The following is a 17,527-nucleotide window of genomic DNA, read 5'->3' as shown; positions in this document are numbered from 1 at the left end:
ATGAAACCAGTCGTATCCTGAAAATGATATCACAAATAATCCCATGGTCTCCGGGGTAGCCAGGGCAAGACTATAAACTCTTGACATTATAAAGCATTTTATGTTAACGTTGGACGCAGCAGGTTTTTAAAAAATGTTATTATTTGTGCCAGTTACCATGGTTATGAGAGTGTTCTGATGTGTGTTTTTTTTATATGTGAATAGTTTTCGTTTTGCTGAAATATCAATTACCTTTAATGTGATCCGTGTTTATGGACAAGGCTTTAAAAAACGGTGTGTTCAATATTCCATAACTGGAAAAGTACATGAGCGATTTCAATGATTCTGTTACTAAAAGAAAGCTTATTAATTGGGCTTTCATATCCTGGATCTGGAAAGCGATACATGCAGAAATTCTTCAAAAAATCGGGGGCTCCATTTGGGTTTTTCCTCTCTTTTTTTTTGTTAACTTACCTTGTATAAGAAGCAGATAAACGTTAAAGTTGCATTCCCGTGTTCTAAACAAAAAAGGCTTTTTTTCTGCTAACTAAATTTTAATTTGTATGTTTTGTTTTAACGAAAACGGTGGATTTTTGTTGGGGGGGTGGCTGCAACTCTCTAACAAAAAAAAAGAAGCAGGGCTTTCATTTCGCGCACAAATGAACCCGCCCTACGAGAGCAGAATGTTTTTGTCTGGCAGACAATAATTCGAATTTTGTGAAGAACTAACTCAATAGCCGAAAAACAATCGATTTTGTTTTCGTTCGATGTCTCACTCAAAAGTGAATAAAATTTACACTGCTTGGAAAATAACAATTTGTAAAAAAAACCTATTTTTCGAGGTGAAACCCGAAAATAGCACAGTAAACTATCTTTAAATCAGAAGTCAGAATTGTTCCGCGCCTATCATTCTTAATACCAACAGGGATATGTGCAAGTTTTCTTCTGGCAAAAAGTGCAGTTTTCCAGTGAAGATAGTTGGAACGCGGGTTTTTCTAGCAACGCATGAACAATTCGAGCGCATAATGATGCAGGCGCCTTTCTCACGGGGATTCTATAATTTTGCCAAGTGCAAAATGTTCGGCTAAACAGCTACAAGAGGAGGCGAACTTGCAAACTTGACGGTCAAATAATTTATTGTGCAATGTCATATGGATTTTGAATTTGAATTTAGATTCGCACCAATGGAATTTCAAACAAAGTGCTTGAGAATGTAACCCGAATAAGATCAGCCACGTTCCCAATTGTATACTTTGGCATTAGAAGAAAAAAAAAAACACGAAAATGTGATCACCTTTGTGGCCACAATCCGTCCCCGCCCTCCATTTCTAATGTAGCACCATTTCTATTAAAAATATTCGAAAGCGCTGTACAATGCAATACAGTATTAGAAGTTTTAAAAATGTAATTAAAACATTAATAAGAGAAGATTATTTAACCCTAAAAGGGCCAGGAGCGGAATTCGCCCCCCCCCCCCCAACTTTTTCCGCGATAGCCTTAAAAAATGTTTTTTTCGCGACCCAAGCTGTTATGAATTTTTAGACTCGAGCCTTGCGCATCTTTTGATACCAACAGAATAAAAATCGGACCTAATTCTCCGGCGCTACGCGCCGTGAAAACTGAATTTTCCCATATACGTCGTGTAGGCCTACAAAGAGCAGAATTACCATTCGTACATATGTATAATTAATTAGCCATAATTCAAAAGCCCTTTGACCTATAGTCTTGAAATTTCTTGGGTGTAGTCATGATTAGTTGCTCTATGCATGTACCGAGTTTCAAAATTTTTCGTCACTCGATGGCCGAGATCTTGGGGGGGGGCAGAATCCCCCCCCCTCCCCGGCTGAGAAATGGTCAAAATAACCCGGCCCTTTCAGGGTTAAAAAAAAAACGACAAGCACTAAACTAGCAAAATTATGAGTCACCAGGGCATATAAAATTGTAATTCATTGTTGCTCTAAGAGATGTGTCTTGATTGCAGACTTGAACTCATCCTCATTTGTACTTCTCTTCAGCTCGTGTGGTAGCGACGTTCCACAAAGTCGGTCGGGCAATAACAAAGGCACTGTCATTCAGTTTATAAGATGGAATTTAAACGTCGGTGAAGGGCAAAACCTAATTTGAGTCATTCAGTTTATTATAAGATCGAGGTACAGAAAGTTACAGAGACAGAGTGTCTTGTCTACGTAGGCCTAAGCCTACTAGGGAGAACAAGAAGAACAGTTCAGTTCCTAAGCCTACTAGGGCCCCCATGGAGAACAGTTCATTGACAACTGATGGGGCTACCCTGGTAAAATAACACGAAATAAATAAATAAATAAATAAATAAATAAATAAATAAATAAAAATAAGCACAACGGGACTTTGGAGACTCCTTTTTGCAGAGCGGGTCACAAATATGCTAGAGTGCCTTGTTCCGAAACACCTTGAAATCAAAAAGCAAAATTTTGAACTGGACACGCGCATGAACTGGAAGCCAATGCAAATCTTTTGTCGTCTAACATTTTCTGGAAGTCAGCTAGGAGTGTCATCTTTGTAAGCTATATCTGACCAACCGACCGACGGCGGACCAACCGACCAACCTGACTGTCACGTCTTGTAAGCCCCGCTAGCTAGCCCCGCAGTGTAGTCGTATAGGGCTAAACCCGGCTCACTGTGTGTGTATGCTTCCCCTGAATAAATCAGAGTTCAGAATCAATCATTATGTGCAAACTTGGACGAGCCTCACAAACCTTGCCTGGTTTTTTTCTTTGTTCAAAAACATTTATTGTGGAGATTCGCATGGGCGTCGCCAGGATTTTTTCCAGGGGGAGGGGGCAAAGCAAATGTTTCCCCAAAATTCCTTAACTTTTGCATTATATTCTCAATTTATCATTTTTCCGAGCGTGAGCAGGGGAGCATTAACAGCAATATGGCTTCGCCCCTCTTTTTTTCTCTCTTTTTTTTTCGTTTTCGGGGGGGGGGGGGCAAATGCCCCCCTTGCCGCCCCCCCCCCGCGACGCCCATGGAGATTCGTCTGTTCATAATTCGTCCCAGAATCAAACTAGAGTGTGTATGCATGAGTTTTTATGTTGTTGCCACCCCCCCCCCCCACCTTTGTCACAAGAAAAATCCAACAAATAGATTTTGCGGCAGAATATGCCATAATTTCTGACGTATACGAATCGCCACACTGAAGGTTAATTACGTGCCGCAGGGAATAATAAATGGCACCAGAAATCGAAGCCAGGGACAAATACTGGATCCATAACAAGGTCTTAATTATTCTTCCTCTGTTCTCGGTTCGAGACGTTTTCTAAAGGACGGCGTGCGTTCGGAAGCAAACATCGCATAGCACGTCTCGAACTAAAGGCTAACTATATTCCCCTCCTTGAATTATCGCCAGTTGCCAGTTGTCAACAAAAAACAGCAATTATTACGAGTCTCTTTGATGCAATCCAATCGATCATATCGACTCGATGTGGGTCACCGCCGCCGGTGTTAATTTCTTTAAAAACAAATACACAGACCAAAGATATTAGCTTTAAGCTGTTTGTCGTTACCATGGTTGGTTGCTAAGCATCGCATAATAAATTATGATGACGAGTTACAAGCGAAACTTATGTCGTTTCGGACCACCATTGACAGCATTTTTCTTTTATTAAAGTCATAAATAAAAATAAAAAAGTTAACAGTGTAAACGAATTTCCGTATTGCTTTTTTTTTTGGGGGGGGGGGGGTCGTAACTTCTGGTATAAATTTCAAACGAGACACTAAATGGTCGACAAATAGCCTAAAAGAAATGATATTTTTTTGCCTGGGGTCGGCTGGCAAAATTTATTATTATTGTTATTCAAAAAAAGAATTTCCCAAGCGGAACGAATATAATGGATGAAAACTGATGAAAACCATGCATGCGTGTATGAGGTACCTATTTTCAGAAATGTACCGGACGGTGAAGGGTCTCATCCTCGTACAGTACACGAACAGCGCCCGGTCTATTTTCTCGGTTTCGTGCCTGTCAATTATCGGCTTAAGTGGAATATTGGACCAAGTGAACATACTTTAACATGAGAGTTCATATTATTACAATTTGATAAGTCCATTACTCATTAGCGTCGGGAACGCAAGATCATTAGTGAAAAATGTGTCTCACCGAACTCATCAGTGGAGCAACCTAGAGGGCGTGCTTTATGCGCCGAATTTAACTTGCAGCGCAGTTTCGCAGTGACTTGTGCATGTGCCGAAATCCGTGCTTCGGATATCTCTATCGATACTTTAGCAGGTGAATAAATCGGTTGCATTTCTCATTTGAGATATATTCTCTTTCCTGGTGGAATGTGCTACGTATGTTTCATGTAGAAAATTCCTTCTGTATATATGTATACAATATTCCGATATTAATTCACAAATTCATGAACGTGTGAATGGCCCCTGCCTCATTCAGTCATTGCATTGCCTGGCCCCCTTGGCCATGTTGGCTGCACTTGCAGTTGCAGTTTGCACAGTGCGCCCCCCCCCCCCCCCCCCCCCCCTCGGCATCGTACCAGTGCCCAAGAAAGGGGATCTCTCTCTCATGACTAACTACCGCGGGATCAGTATCACATCAATAGAGCCTGCAAAAGTTTTCAACAAAATTCTGCTCAACAGGATTCGCCCCGTCGTTGATCCAATACTGAGGAGCAACCAAGCTGGCTTCCGTCCGGGACGCAGTTGTGCTCAGCAGATTCACGTCCTTCGAAGGGTAATGGAAGGCTTCAAAGACCACCAACTTCCTCTTGCTGTCACCTTTATTGACTTCAGGAAAGCCTTTGATTCCATCAACAGAGCTGTCATGTTTTCCATATTACGCCACTATGGCATACCCGAAGCAGTGGTTAGCGGAGCGCCATTCAAGCCATGTATGTTAACTCTCGAAGTGCTGTTATGGTGGGTGGAAGAATCTCAGAGCCTTTTGATGTATCCACTGGAGTTCTGCAAGGGGATGTGCTTGCTCCTTTTGTGTTCATCATAGTTGTTGACTACCTTCTAAACAAAGCCACCGCTGGTTTGGATTCTGGAGTCGTAACTCATCCACGTCTATCTAGGAGATATCCGGCAAAACAGCTTAATGACCTTGACTTTGCTGACGACATCGCCCTTTTTTAGTCTACGTTACCACGGGCCCAGGCACAGTTATCCAAGACAGCTTCAGTAGCAGAAGGCGTTGGCCTCATAATTAATGTACCCAAGATGGAGTACATTACGTCACATTGTGAGCCTTCCCCCTCACTTCATGTCCACGGCAGTCCAATAAAACATGTGACTGATTTTAAATATCTGGGATCCATGGTAGCATCCAGCGCAACCGACCTCAAAAGACGCAAGGCACTGGCCTGGACGATTTTTGGAAGTTGGAACAGCTGTGGAGAAGCCCCTCCTTACCAATTATCACCAAAATGAAGTTGTTCAACACAACATGCATCACAGTTCTCCTCTATGGATGTGAGACATGGGTAATCTCCAAAGACATGGAAAGTAAAATAAACGCTTTTGCCACCTCTTGCTACCGCATTATGCTGAGCATCAAGCGCACCAACCATGTCCCCATAATGCCACCATCTATACTATGACCAACTCAAACCCTCTTGTGGAGCGTGTAAGAACTCAGCAGCTCAAGTTCGTTGGGCACAGATGATGAGCCTGCAAAAGTGTATGCCCTTTATACACCACCCCAGGGGAGAAGGAAACCAGGAAGACAACGCACATCATACCTAACTTATATTCAACGCTTGCTTGGAGATAGTGATGGCATGCTGCGACCAGACCAAATCGCAACACTTGCCCATGATCGCAGTAAATGGAAGAAGCTTGTAGTCAACTGCTCCGCAGCTGAAGGATGATGATGATGATGAACGTCCTATTCCTATTTTTTGCATTTATTTTGTTTCATGACAGGGCCCCATCTATATGGGGCTGCCCCGAATATTGTTGATGTACCCTAACGTGGTGCACTTTGATTTTTCGCCTGTAGCGCCTAGCTAGAGCAAATATTTAACTGAAATTTCACAGAAAGTGAAATTTCATCAAGTTCTAAACACTCCCGTTCATAAATTACGAGTTTATCTACCTGTAGTGTTAGTGTTACAAAGTTAGAAGAACAATTTATTTCGACATGATTTTCCGAAAATTTTGAAGTGCACAGTGAACCCCTTGAAAATGTCTCCCTAAAATAAGATTTTTTTTTCTGATACACTTCTAGTTGGGTATGTAAGTAGAGATATATGGTTTATCAGAATTTATCAACTTTACAGAAATTCTTAAATGTTAATTTGGAATTTTCCGGGATTTATTCAAGTGTGCCACGTTGGGGAACACTCGGCCGATTTTGTGCCCAATTTCCGGACGCCACAGTTTTTCAATTTCGGATTAAATTTCATGACACCGAAATTGTTCACAGTGATTACATAGCAAGCATTAATAAGGTAAAAGTACCAGTATTTCACTGAATGAATTTGAAGTTTGTCAACAAAGAAGTTTGGCAACACTGCATGAGGAAAGTCGGGGTAAACGCCATGTTAGGGAACGCCTAATATTCAATCATCATGCAATCAAATATTTCAATAGCTAATCTTGTTAAATATAGTTAAACTTGATCGGCAAGTTTTGAATATGCACAAGCGCATTCAGCTGCTTTGTTTATTTCTGGCAAGCAGATCTCTTCTCAGTTGAGTGCTCCCAGCCTTCATTAAGCAGGATTGACTGGCTGTGATTGTTATGAAATCTGATATGCTTTGACTGTAGGAGATTGATAAGCCAGCTGTGCCTATCAGTCACCTGCTTTTGTCTATTGATGGAATTTGACTGTCGCAGTGCCTACAAGAAATATGATTGACTGTGACGAGCCTGTGTAAAAGGCATGGCAGGGAAACAGGATTGGCTTTTTGACTGTCTGTGACTGATCAAACAAAAGGACAGTTTATTCAAGTTATTCCTCCATGCTCTGCAATACTATAACTCCCGCATTAAGGTGTTGTGATTTGACTTCTTTTGAAGGTGCTGCCACATTGGATGGATGTTATAGTATCGACAGGACCAGCAATGCATTCACTATCTCTCCGGGCAGGTACGACCCCAGCTCCCTGGATCATGCAGCCTGCATAGAAGCCTGCGCCTATCAAGAATACAGCTATGCTTCACTCCGGGTGAGCAAATGAGGTTTTTTTTCTCCGTTTTAGGTTTCATCTCAGAATATCCTTTGAGGCCTTCTGTGTTTAAATAGTTGGTAATTATACATGTACTTTAAATGTTGATCTTCTGGCAACAGACAGCATTTTTTTTTTTTCGATTCAAATATTTGAAAAATGTGGGAGGTGTCAAGGGGATGATGAGAAACGTGCATGATGTTACGTTAATCATAAAAGTTGCCTGATTTTATTGTTTGTCAAATGCCACACTTTCGTCTAAAACCACTTTACACGCCTGATTTGAGAGCCTCCGTGAAAAATATCAGCGCAAATTTCTTCTTTAAAATCGGTCAAATATCAGCCGATTCCCTACTTTTTAAAATATTATTTAACCCAAACTCCCTTGGCATTTTTGCTAGGATGCAACCTCATTCCTGCCAAATCCTCCAACTGCCTCCATAAAAAAATTGCATAATCATCCAGCAATCACTGTCAATATGTTGAGGCAGAGCCAGTGACATCCTGGAGCAGTGCGGAGAATTTCAAGTATAATCTAGGCGGAAATTGATGCACAGCTAAGCAACACAAGGTCCAGTCCAAGACCTTGACACAGTGCATCCTCCAACATCAGCCACACATTTTGCCATATAGCCTCAATCCTGTAAAATCCTCCATTTTGCAAAGAGGATCTCGGAGGATTTGGGAAGGTCAGGGTTAATAAGCTCATTTTTCAACAAGTCCAGGCACACACAAATCCCGATTGGTGGCCAGATTAGGCTGGGGCATGCTAATCTTGACCAGCTCATTTCCAATATTCAAATATTCGAACAAGCCAAGTTAGAAATGCACAGCCCTAAACCAATACCAAATTTGATGAGCCCAGTGCAGTTCAGATTGTCTGCAACTTATCCTGGACAAAAACGAGACGACTCCTAAGCAAAAGGATTTTATTTTCTACTCCACATGTTTCCTCCGTAGGCTGGTCAGTTCTGCATGTGTTCGGACACCAACTACCTCCCAGCTGCCAAAAAGGCTGACAACTCCCTCTGCAACACTCCTTGCACCGGGGACAACCTCATAACTTGCGGCCACGACAACTACGCGCTGGTCTATCACATCACCGACACCAGGGCTTTGATTCAGCTGGACGACGCGGTCACTTACGTTGTGGGAACCTCAGCATCTGTTTCTCCTAGCAGTGTGTCTGGATCAGACCTGGAGTACTCGTATGATTTTGGGGATGGCACGGCAGCGACGAATTCTAGCGACCATACGTATACTGCACCAGGAGAGTATAGCGTGGTTGTCACTGTACACAATGATAAATGGGTAGGTAGAGAGATTTTTTATTTCAAACGGATTTTAAACTAATTCTGAGCTGCTGCATCTAATAATGCTTGTATTTTATCTTTTTACACTAGAAGACAGGTTACTCATTCCCATTTGTCGAGAGCCCGTCACGTGGCCGGTCTTAAATGTATAATAAAGACATGGCTGGCTGGTCTTAAATACATTTCCAGTGTCACATGAAATTTTGGACTCCTATGAAATCCGGTGCCTTTTACCGTTTGATTGGTTAAATGTTCACAATCCTCAAGTAAGCATGCGCAATACTACCAGTGAGTCAGCTTTCAAAGTCCTAAATTCACAACGCACTCGCCACAGTTGCAGTTGGAGTTGTTTACGTCTAACTCGCGAACTGGACACTATATTACATAGCTAGGGGGGTGTTTCGAAAAACATGAAGTAAAATATTTTAACAAAATCATTGGATATTTCTAATTTTTGACTTGTTTCTTTTTTGACCGAAAATGTATTTATGAATGGGAATAAATATGTGCTGGGTCGGTATTAAACACTATGTTTAAGACTGGTTGGAGTCTGGAATGCTGATAATTGCCCGAGCTGAAGTCGAGGGTTATTTATCAGCATCCAGACTCCAACCAGTCTTAAACATAGTGTTTAGCACCTCCCTAGCACACATTTATTCCCTTAGCAAAAGAAAAATTGTCAAAGAAACCATACAGGGCAACTGACTAGGTGCATTTTAATTATTGGAAGGTTGAACAAAGAAACCGACTGCAGCTGGGTTTGAACCTGCGACCTCCGTATTGCCGTTCTGGTGCTCTACCAACTGAGCTATCCAGCCTTGTGTTGGCGGTTCCCCATTTTGTCAATGTCTGTGTTCAAGCGGAGCTAGTCAGAAGCCAAAGAAGGTCGCAGGTTCAAACCCCGCTCTAGTAAATCTCTTTGTTCAACCTTAAAATTAAAAAAAAGTTGAAAACTTGTTTTGCTTTTCCTCCTTGTAAAGTAGAAACAGACACTGAGGCAGACACTGAGAATGATAAGACTTCTAAATGAAAGAAAACTTGACTCTTTCTCTTGACAGGTTGATTTTGACGCCTTTGCCCACAGCGTAAACACGCAGCTATCTGGAGTAGCCGTGACCTGCCCGGAGGGGGCCGGAGTGGCACAAGACTTTGAATGCACTGTGGAGATTCTCCACGGCAACGACCTTTACGTGACCCCGACCTTTGGCTCGGGCGCCGAGGCTGTTACGGGGCCGGTACTGCCTGCCGGATGTAAGGCAACGCTTCAAGAAAAATCGAAAATTTGCATTTTGTCGAAAACATTTTTTTGAGAAATCTAATTCCCCCCCCCAACCTCTCCACTAATCGATGGAAGTCCCCCTTACACAGCAAGGTCTACGATATGCGAGCCGATTCGGCGATTAATTATGCAAAACAAGACTGCGTCTTAATCTCCAGATTCTGACCATTCAGCGGGCACCTTCTATCAGGCCTTCCGTAACCTGTTTTACAAAAACATGGTAGCAAAATTGACCAATGAACAGCTTAGTCCACATTTCTGATCAAATTATATAATTGTCTTAGTGCGTCTATCAAAAATATTTATTTCATCTGGAAACATTTGTCTTGTTTTTTTCACAGCGCCGACATACTCCCACATAGGCCATGTCTCTCAATATCCAGACCCTTCACTGCCAAGCAATGATGTCCATGGTGCAGCAACCCTCATATTCTGGGTATTCCCTGGTTCGGAGGTACAGCAAGCATCCAAGCTAGTTGCCATTGAGGCGGCCATTGCTAGTGTTGGAGACGGAACACTTCATTTTGTGGTGAGAGGACAAAAGGAAAATATGAAGAGTTTTTTTCCCAAACGAGATAAACATCGTTTTGTTACTTTTTAGAATCCCACTCGCTCCTGGTTTACCAGAGTCAGTTTTGACAGGATTTATATATTATAAGATGGAATTTTTGCGTCGATCACTCGGGTGGGACTCGAACCCACGACCTCCTGCTTTCTAGTGCAGATGTCTTACCACTCGACCACCAAGCTAAGGGGATCGGTTGGCCGGTTCGAATCTGATGTACATAGCAGCGGGTACCGCATAAACTATTATAAGATGGAATTTTGCGTCGCGGTGATATAAATCAAATTAGGTTTTGCCCTTCACCGACGTTTACAAACAAAAGTTTACAAATAGCTGAACATAAATTATCTCATTTTTATTCTTTAAACTTTGATTAAGTGCGCAAATTTATTACTTTTTTCCGAATGAATATATCACGTTTTGGAAAATAAACTCTAAATATGTAGTGAACACTGAAGGATTATAAATGCACTCAGTATACAAGTGTTGACTGCTTTGAATCGAGTGTTGAAACTAGCCTCTCGCAGCATTGTTTGGTATAAATCACTTGATTCAAATCATGATTTTAATCAAATGAAAAAAATACTAAAAATCATTCAAACAAATCAAGTTTTTAAATAGTAAAAATGAGATGATCATTATGAGCTGATGAAGAATTGACCTATTGCCGTTTGCGAGTTCACGCCCCTTAGACAACCCTAGGGAAATTTTGTACACTAAGTTTTGTTTGTCCTGCGTTCCGCGTCCATTTGTATGTCATGTAATTGGACAATATTTCACAAGCTGCGTTGACGCAATTCTAATGCGATTCAACCGCGATAGGTCAATTAAGCCCCATTATTAATGATGTTTTCTTTAGTAAAAACCAATTTTTCAAATGAAGCTTACAGGAAAACTGACTAGGTGAATTATAACAATTGAAAAGTTGACCAAAGAAATTGACTGGAGCGGGGCTTGAACCTGCAACCCCCGGATAACCGTTCCGGTGCTCTACCAACTGAGCTATCCAGCCCTATGTTGGCGGTTCCCCAATTAGTCAATATCTTTGTTCAAGGGGCGCTAGTCAGAAGCCATAAACCAGTATGCCATACAGCCAGGGATCACGCCCAAAGTCACGATACAGACCTGGAAAATAGCAAACGGTGATCGCTCAGAGAAATACGGCTTACGGATCCGAAGGTCGCAGGTTCAAACCCTGCTCCAGTCAATTTCTTTGTTCAACATTTCAATTGTTATAATGCACCTAGTCAGTATCCCTCTGTGGTTCATTCGAAAACTTGTAATAAAAAGCTGTATCCTCTCTGAGTGATCCCCGTTTGCTATTTCCCAGGTCTGTATCGCGACTTTTGATGGACAAAAGTTTGGGTTAAATGTTTTCGTTCACTCTGCAGATTTACAAGCCTGTCTGCACCTCGCCTAGCGATGTGTTCTGCCCAATCGAAAACAGCTGCATGGCCGCTAGCGCTTGCAGTTACGACTTCACGCTGACGACACATCCTACCCAACAGGATACCTGTACAACGGTCCTGGATAACTACTGTCTGTACGGTTCCCGTTGCGTAGATAGCAATGATGTTAATACCTGCCCAGCCAAGCCAACACGCTACGAGATGGACCCTACCGGCAATCCGAGGGCGGAATATGAAGTTGTGGAGGTTGGTGATCATTGAGTATCTGTTAGTGTACAGCTAGGGCCAAACAAAAATAGTTCTGCTTCCGGGTTCCCTACTTACCCTATTCCGACGGCTCCTACCCTAATTATTTTATTGGAAAAATGAGAAAAAAACACCCAAAACCATAAATTCCTACCTTTTACCCTTGATTACACGCAGACGCCTCCATATGATTGTACACATGTACACATGATTGTACACATGCCATGTAATCGGAAGAAGAATTTTTTTTTTTGGCCTAGCCAACATATCGGCTCGATATTTGATGCTTGATATTGATTGCATATTACATGTAGAACTTCCTGCCAGAGATTAAAATGGATTTTTGTTCTCCTAACAAAAGTTCAATTTGTTTGTTTTGTTTTAACCAAAAAAACTACTTTATTCCAATGTTGGGGTCTGTAGACCTCTGAAAGAAAGGCTTTCATTTCATGCACAAATAACCCGCCCTGCGAGAGCTGAAATTATCATCTGGTAGCCAGTAATTCAAATTTTGTGAAGAAATATATCAACAACTAAATTTTGTTCAATGTCATATTCAAAAGTGAATCACTTTTATATTAGTTTTAAAGCTTGTGGTTCATTTGAAAACCTTTTTATGACTAAGAAAATAGCAAGTAAATGTGGAAAAATGTAATTTGTTCGAGGTGAAAACTCAAAAATAGCAAAGGGAACACATTTTTAATAATTCCTTCATAGCCTCCAACTACCGGTAGTTCCATGGTCAAAATTTTAAGAAACTGAACTGCGATAGAATTTGTCACACAGTGTCAAATTCTACTACATGATGTTGGCAACAGTTCAAAATTAAATTTTCACAATATTTGTTTTACATACATATATAGTTTTAAATGTTTTCAGTTTTTATTTTGATGATATTACTACTGTCAGGTTTTGCCCATCACCAGCATAATTATAAATGCACTATAAAATGTTTGTTCTCTGACATTTGTGTGTCTCTCTGACAAATTGTTTTTTTTTTGGGGGGGGGGGGGGTCCTGCTTGTCTTTTTGTCAATTTGTTGCTTTCCACATCCCCATTTGTCCCCCCCCCCCAAAAAAGGATTAAAATCACAACCACTTGATTTGCAGATTATAGCTAGAAACGTCGCCAGCACTGGCTATTACCATGATACCCTAGCGACGCCCGTTGACATGCAGATGGGCTATGTGCTTGGGGTCAAGATGAGGAGCACGGGCGCCCAGATCAGCTACGAATCAACCCCAAGCGGCAACCCGGTAGAGTTTCAGTATGCAGGCACAGATTACGCAGTTGGACAAGCCCTCCCCGTCGCGAGTAAGACCAGCGGGCACCAGATTCGTCACCTGGCACGATTCACCCTCGTTCAGCCAGTAGAGGTGATGATCACACATGCATTTGCTGTGCCCGATTTCTACGACGTTACGGTAAACGTGTCGGGATCTCTTGGAGGACCAGTCGAGGAAAAGACTGTAATTCTGATCCAGGAGATTATAACAGGTACACATTCTGTAAACGGGTAACTGTGTTCTGTACCAGTTTATGAAAAGTTGTATGAAAGTTTATGAAAGGTTTTATTGAGGGTTTACCGAGGGTTTACTGAGGGTTTGCCAAGGGTTTACCAAGCTACCATAGGGTTAACCGAGCTAGGGTTAACCGAGGGTTTGCTGAGGGTTTTCGGAGGGTTGACCGAGGATCGACTGAGGGTTGACCTAGGGTTGATTGAGGGTTGACCAAGGGTTGATCTAGGGTTGATCGAGGGTTGACCGAGGGTTGATCGAGGGTTGATCGAGGGTTGATCGAGGGTTGACCGAGGGTTGATCGAGGGTTGATCGAGGGTTGACTGAGGGTTGACCAAGGGTTGAGCTGAGGGTTTGCCAAGGGTTTACAGAGGGTTTGCTGAGGGTTTGCTGAGGGTTGACCTAGGGTTGACCGAGGGTTGACCGAGGGTTCACCGAGGGGTTTAAGCTCCAGTCTTGGCCCGAGACTGGATTTGGATTTTGTCCCCTCATCCAGCCAGCCCCGATCCTTGGCAAGCAAGGTCAAGCTGCCGTGGCGGTACATGTCGCCATCAACAAGCTGAATCAAATACAGTCTCGGGAACTTTGGCAGCACTACCCAAGAAATTTCAAGCATACCTGATGTGCACTGCATTCAAGCTAATGCATGTGCTTGAAAACAAAATCCAAACCCAGTCTTGTACCAAGACTACATCAGCTCTGGCCACAAACTCATTTAGATGCCTTAACTGTTAAAACCGAATGGAAATACTCATAAATTTGGCATGATTCATATTACAAGATTTGATGTTCCACAAACAGAAATAAGCCTTTATTCAGCCAGAGTTTTTGTATGATTAAATCATTTTCTCATACTTCTTACACAGCTAAATATATTTTGATATGCACAGCATGAAATTGTATGAATTATTTATTTTATGCTTACATGTATTTAATTGTACTGAATTTCATTATAATTGTTTGATACTTCTGAGTTGTGCTTTTCCTCTTTTTCTCATCTATGTGATCTTTTACTATGGAGAGACACTGGCCATACCATATTTTTCCATGATTTGATAACTATCTTAATTGACTATATTAACCTCAGTGTGTCATTATTCAGTATTTTTTGATTGCATTTTCGATTGTTTATGATTTTCTTTTATCATTTAGGAAGATAGCATTCAACATGTTTGATTAGATAAACCCATTTCAATGGATTGGACTCTCTGCTTAAAGGGTTAATGAAATGAATTTTTTTAAGGAATATACTTTGTGCAACTTTATACTCCTTTTAAATGTATGAAAATTATTTGACATCCCTTTTTGGTTAAGTTTACTACTGAAAGGTGCACTTTTGAGGGCGCTGTTGCTGTGATGTCCTTTCAGGAAGACCATGACACTGTTCAGTTAAGGGGGTTTGGGTTCAAATTGTGAACCCAAAATTTGCTCATTGAAAAAAATATGTGAGAAATGTTTGCTCACTGGCTTCATGCCATGTTATGACACAACTTTGTATTGGCAACTTTGGGTGCTGAAAAAGCTGTAACATTGAGGTTTCTGCCTGAAATGGCATCACAGTTTTGCTCAGGAATATGTATATTTGCATAAGCATAACAAATACAAAAAGCACCAAAATAACCTTGAAAATGGCAAAACAAATATTGAAAATAAGGAAAAATGGGATACAAAGATGCATTTAAAAAAAAAGGAATTGTAGTAAAAAAAATAACATTGCATGAGCCTTTAAGGAAATCAAATTGTGGATGAATATTTTTATCCTACTGCAAACTAAACGAAAACATATTTTTATTTTTTTTATTGCTTGGAACAAGTTGCCTTTAAATTGCCTGATGTGGCATGACCCTTTGACACACTGGCTCTTTTGAGTGGTCCACGTATACCGCCCTCTATCGTTCTTGCCCAGAGTCCATCATGTTGAGCAATGCCCTCCTCTCTTCGTTGATATTCAGGTTTGGAGGTTGAGGTCGACACGGACATATTACGAGTAGGAGGAACGGTCACAGCTTCGGCCAAGATCTCAGGTGGTGCCATGGTCAACTACACGTGGGATTGGGACGACGGTAATGAGGATACCACCATCCGTCAAGGTATAAACTAAGGGCCGATGTAGAAGTTTGGACCTGCAGACTCGTTGGTTGTATTGCGCATGACTAAGTGAAGATAATTAGGACAGGGACCTGTCACAAGCGAGGGATAGAATCCATACAAGGTCAAAGAGACCAGATTATGCGGGAGACCAAATTTCATATGACACCAGTTCATACACGATGCAAAAGCGAACGTGAACGCAAATTTGTGATGCCAAGGACGAGTATTCGTTTTGCAAAACCCCAAAACAAAGAACACATTCCAAGTCCAACAAACTTCGCATCCAATATTTCCTGACATCAAATCCGTTTCCCAATTGCGTTCGTGTGAAGCAGTCAATGGTTGTTCTATAACACCTCACTCACAGATTCAACAGAGCTTAGAGATATCTGAACCATTAAACTAAAATCCTATATAAGTTAGATTAGTTCAAACTTCAATGTGCCTGTGGGCTCCTTTTTTACGTGGGTCAGCCCCAGAATTCAGTCAAAAGACCTGAAAAACTGCGCTTGTTTTCTCTGCTTTCTCAAAATGTATAGCATCCACTGAGCTTAAACTTGAACAGGTTTAGTTGTCAAGCACCCTACTTGAAATTAATTTGAGCATATTCCTTGCTTCAAATATTAAAATAAAAGTGCACAAAAAGCAATGATCCTTTTACCTTTAGTCAAAAGTCATTTTATATCCTGCACTCTTAACAGCTGTCCAATTTTTGGTCATTCCTAATCCCTATAACTCTAGTAAGCCTCTGCTCAACTATGTATTCACTGTTCGGAATTTTAATTTTATTTTCACCTTTTCCAGCAACTAACTTTAACGAGTCGGACGTGCAGACTCACACGTACATCACAGATGGTACCTTTGCCCTGACGGTCACCGCGTACAACTTTGCTAACAATGAAACCGCGACTGTCACCATGTACGTGCAGTATCCCATTAACAAGGACCACTTTATGGTCACTTCGGACTCACCCAAGCCACATCCGGGTAAGTACAGCCGTGTGCCTAGTCTGAATCGACTGTGTTATGGCTACGGCTCAGCTTTGATATTAGCATAGTACAGAAGATATCCATAGCCGTTGACAAAATGCCTCTGTCAGTAGCTGTAGCCAAAAATGGCCATTTTTGAAACAGCCTTCATAGTGTAATATGGGCTCCATGCGCGAGCAAGAGAGGGCGCTTTTTACCTCTTTCGAGAGCCCCTTGGATGGGACACACTGCTTGCGCGTACTGGTTCGCGCGCGTATAGCGTGAAGTACGCATGTCTTATTTTATTCTGAATGTGCACAAAAACCCATAGCGTCTTTGCGTGAGCGTCGGGCGTCTTTGACGATGCGTTCTAATGTCACTCCAAGTGGTCTCCCAAGACAAGGGCGGATCCAGGGGGGGCCAAAGGGGGCCATGTCCCCCCCCCCCCCAAAAAAACAAAACCAATTTTTTTTTTTTTTATGTGACATCGCAATAAAGGCAGGCAATAAGTACACCACCATCTTTTCCTCAAAAAAACATTGGTTAAAGTGGTCAGAAATTGCCTCAGATCGCACCACAGAGCATCTAGAATCCAAAAAAATTTCGGGGCCCTTAAGCGGGCCCTGAACCCCACGCCGTAATTGTTTTGACCCACTTTTTTGGGGGACCAAAATTTTTTGGGCCCCCCTAAAAATTGTGTTCTGGATCCGCCCTTGTCCCAGGAAGACCTCCCCCAACTCTCCCTTTCTTACCATTGAGGGGGTACTTGTGCACGGAGCCCATACATGTCAGGGTGCAGTTTCACATTTATACTCGAAGTGACTTTTTTTTTGTAATTTAAAACAATATTTGAATTCATAACTTTTTGGAGGGTTTGTCGTTTTGAGAAAAAAAATTGTACTATTCTTTGTTACCAAATCTATAAGGCTGTGCTAAATATTTGATTATTTGAATAAAATTGTTTGACTACTGCAACCCCCTATTTTGCCATTCGGT

At 41.7% G+C, this 17,527-nt stretch overlaps 1 protein-coding gene across 1 annotated transcript in view; it reads left to right on the top strand.

The window, feature by feature from the left end:
• The window catches only part of LOC119737688, a 66,561-nt gene that overhangs the window by 2,113 nt on the left and 46,921 nt on the right, over window positions 1–17,527 (top strand). Inside the window, exons 3-10 of the mRNA XM_038212225.1 lie at window positions 6,994–7,142; window positions 8,103–8,453; window positions 9,514–9,706; window positions 10,076–10,263; window positions 11,691–11,954; window positions 13,064–13,451; window positions 15,424–15,561; window positions 16,367–16,549. Of these exons, the coding sequence (XP_038068153.1) occupies window positions 6,994–7,142; window positions 8,103–8,453; window positions 9,514–9,706; window positions 10,076–10,263; window positions 11,691–11,954; window positions 13,064–13,451; window positions 15,424–15,561; window positions 16,367–16,549 (1,854 nt within the window). The remainder of the gene's footprint in view (window positions 1–6,993; window positions 7,143–8,102; window positions 8,454–9,513; window positions 9,707–10,075; window positions 10,264–11,690; window positions 11,955–13,063; window positions 13,452–15,423; window positions 15,562–16,366; window positions 16,550–17,527) is intronic.

This window comes from Patiria miniata, unplaced genomic scaffold (genome assembly GCF_015706575.1).
Source record: "Patiria miniata isolate m_02_andy unplaced genomic scaffold, ASM1570657v1 HiC_scaffold_3, whole genome shotgun sequence".
In the NCBI taxonomy this organism is placed as follows: domain Eukaryota; kingdom Metazoa; phylum Echinodermata; class Asteroidea; order Valvatida; family Asterinidae; genus Patiria; species Patiria miniata.
Note: the sequence above shows the minus strand (reverse complement) of the source record. Positions and strands in the feature narration are given on the sequence as shown.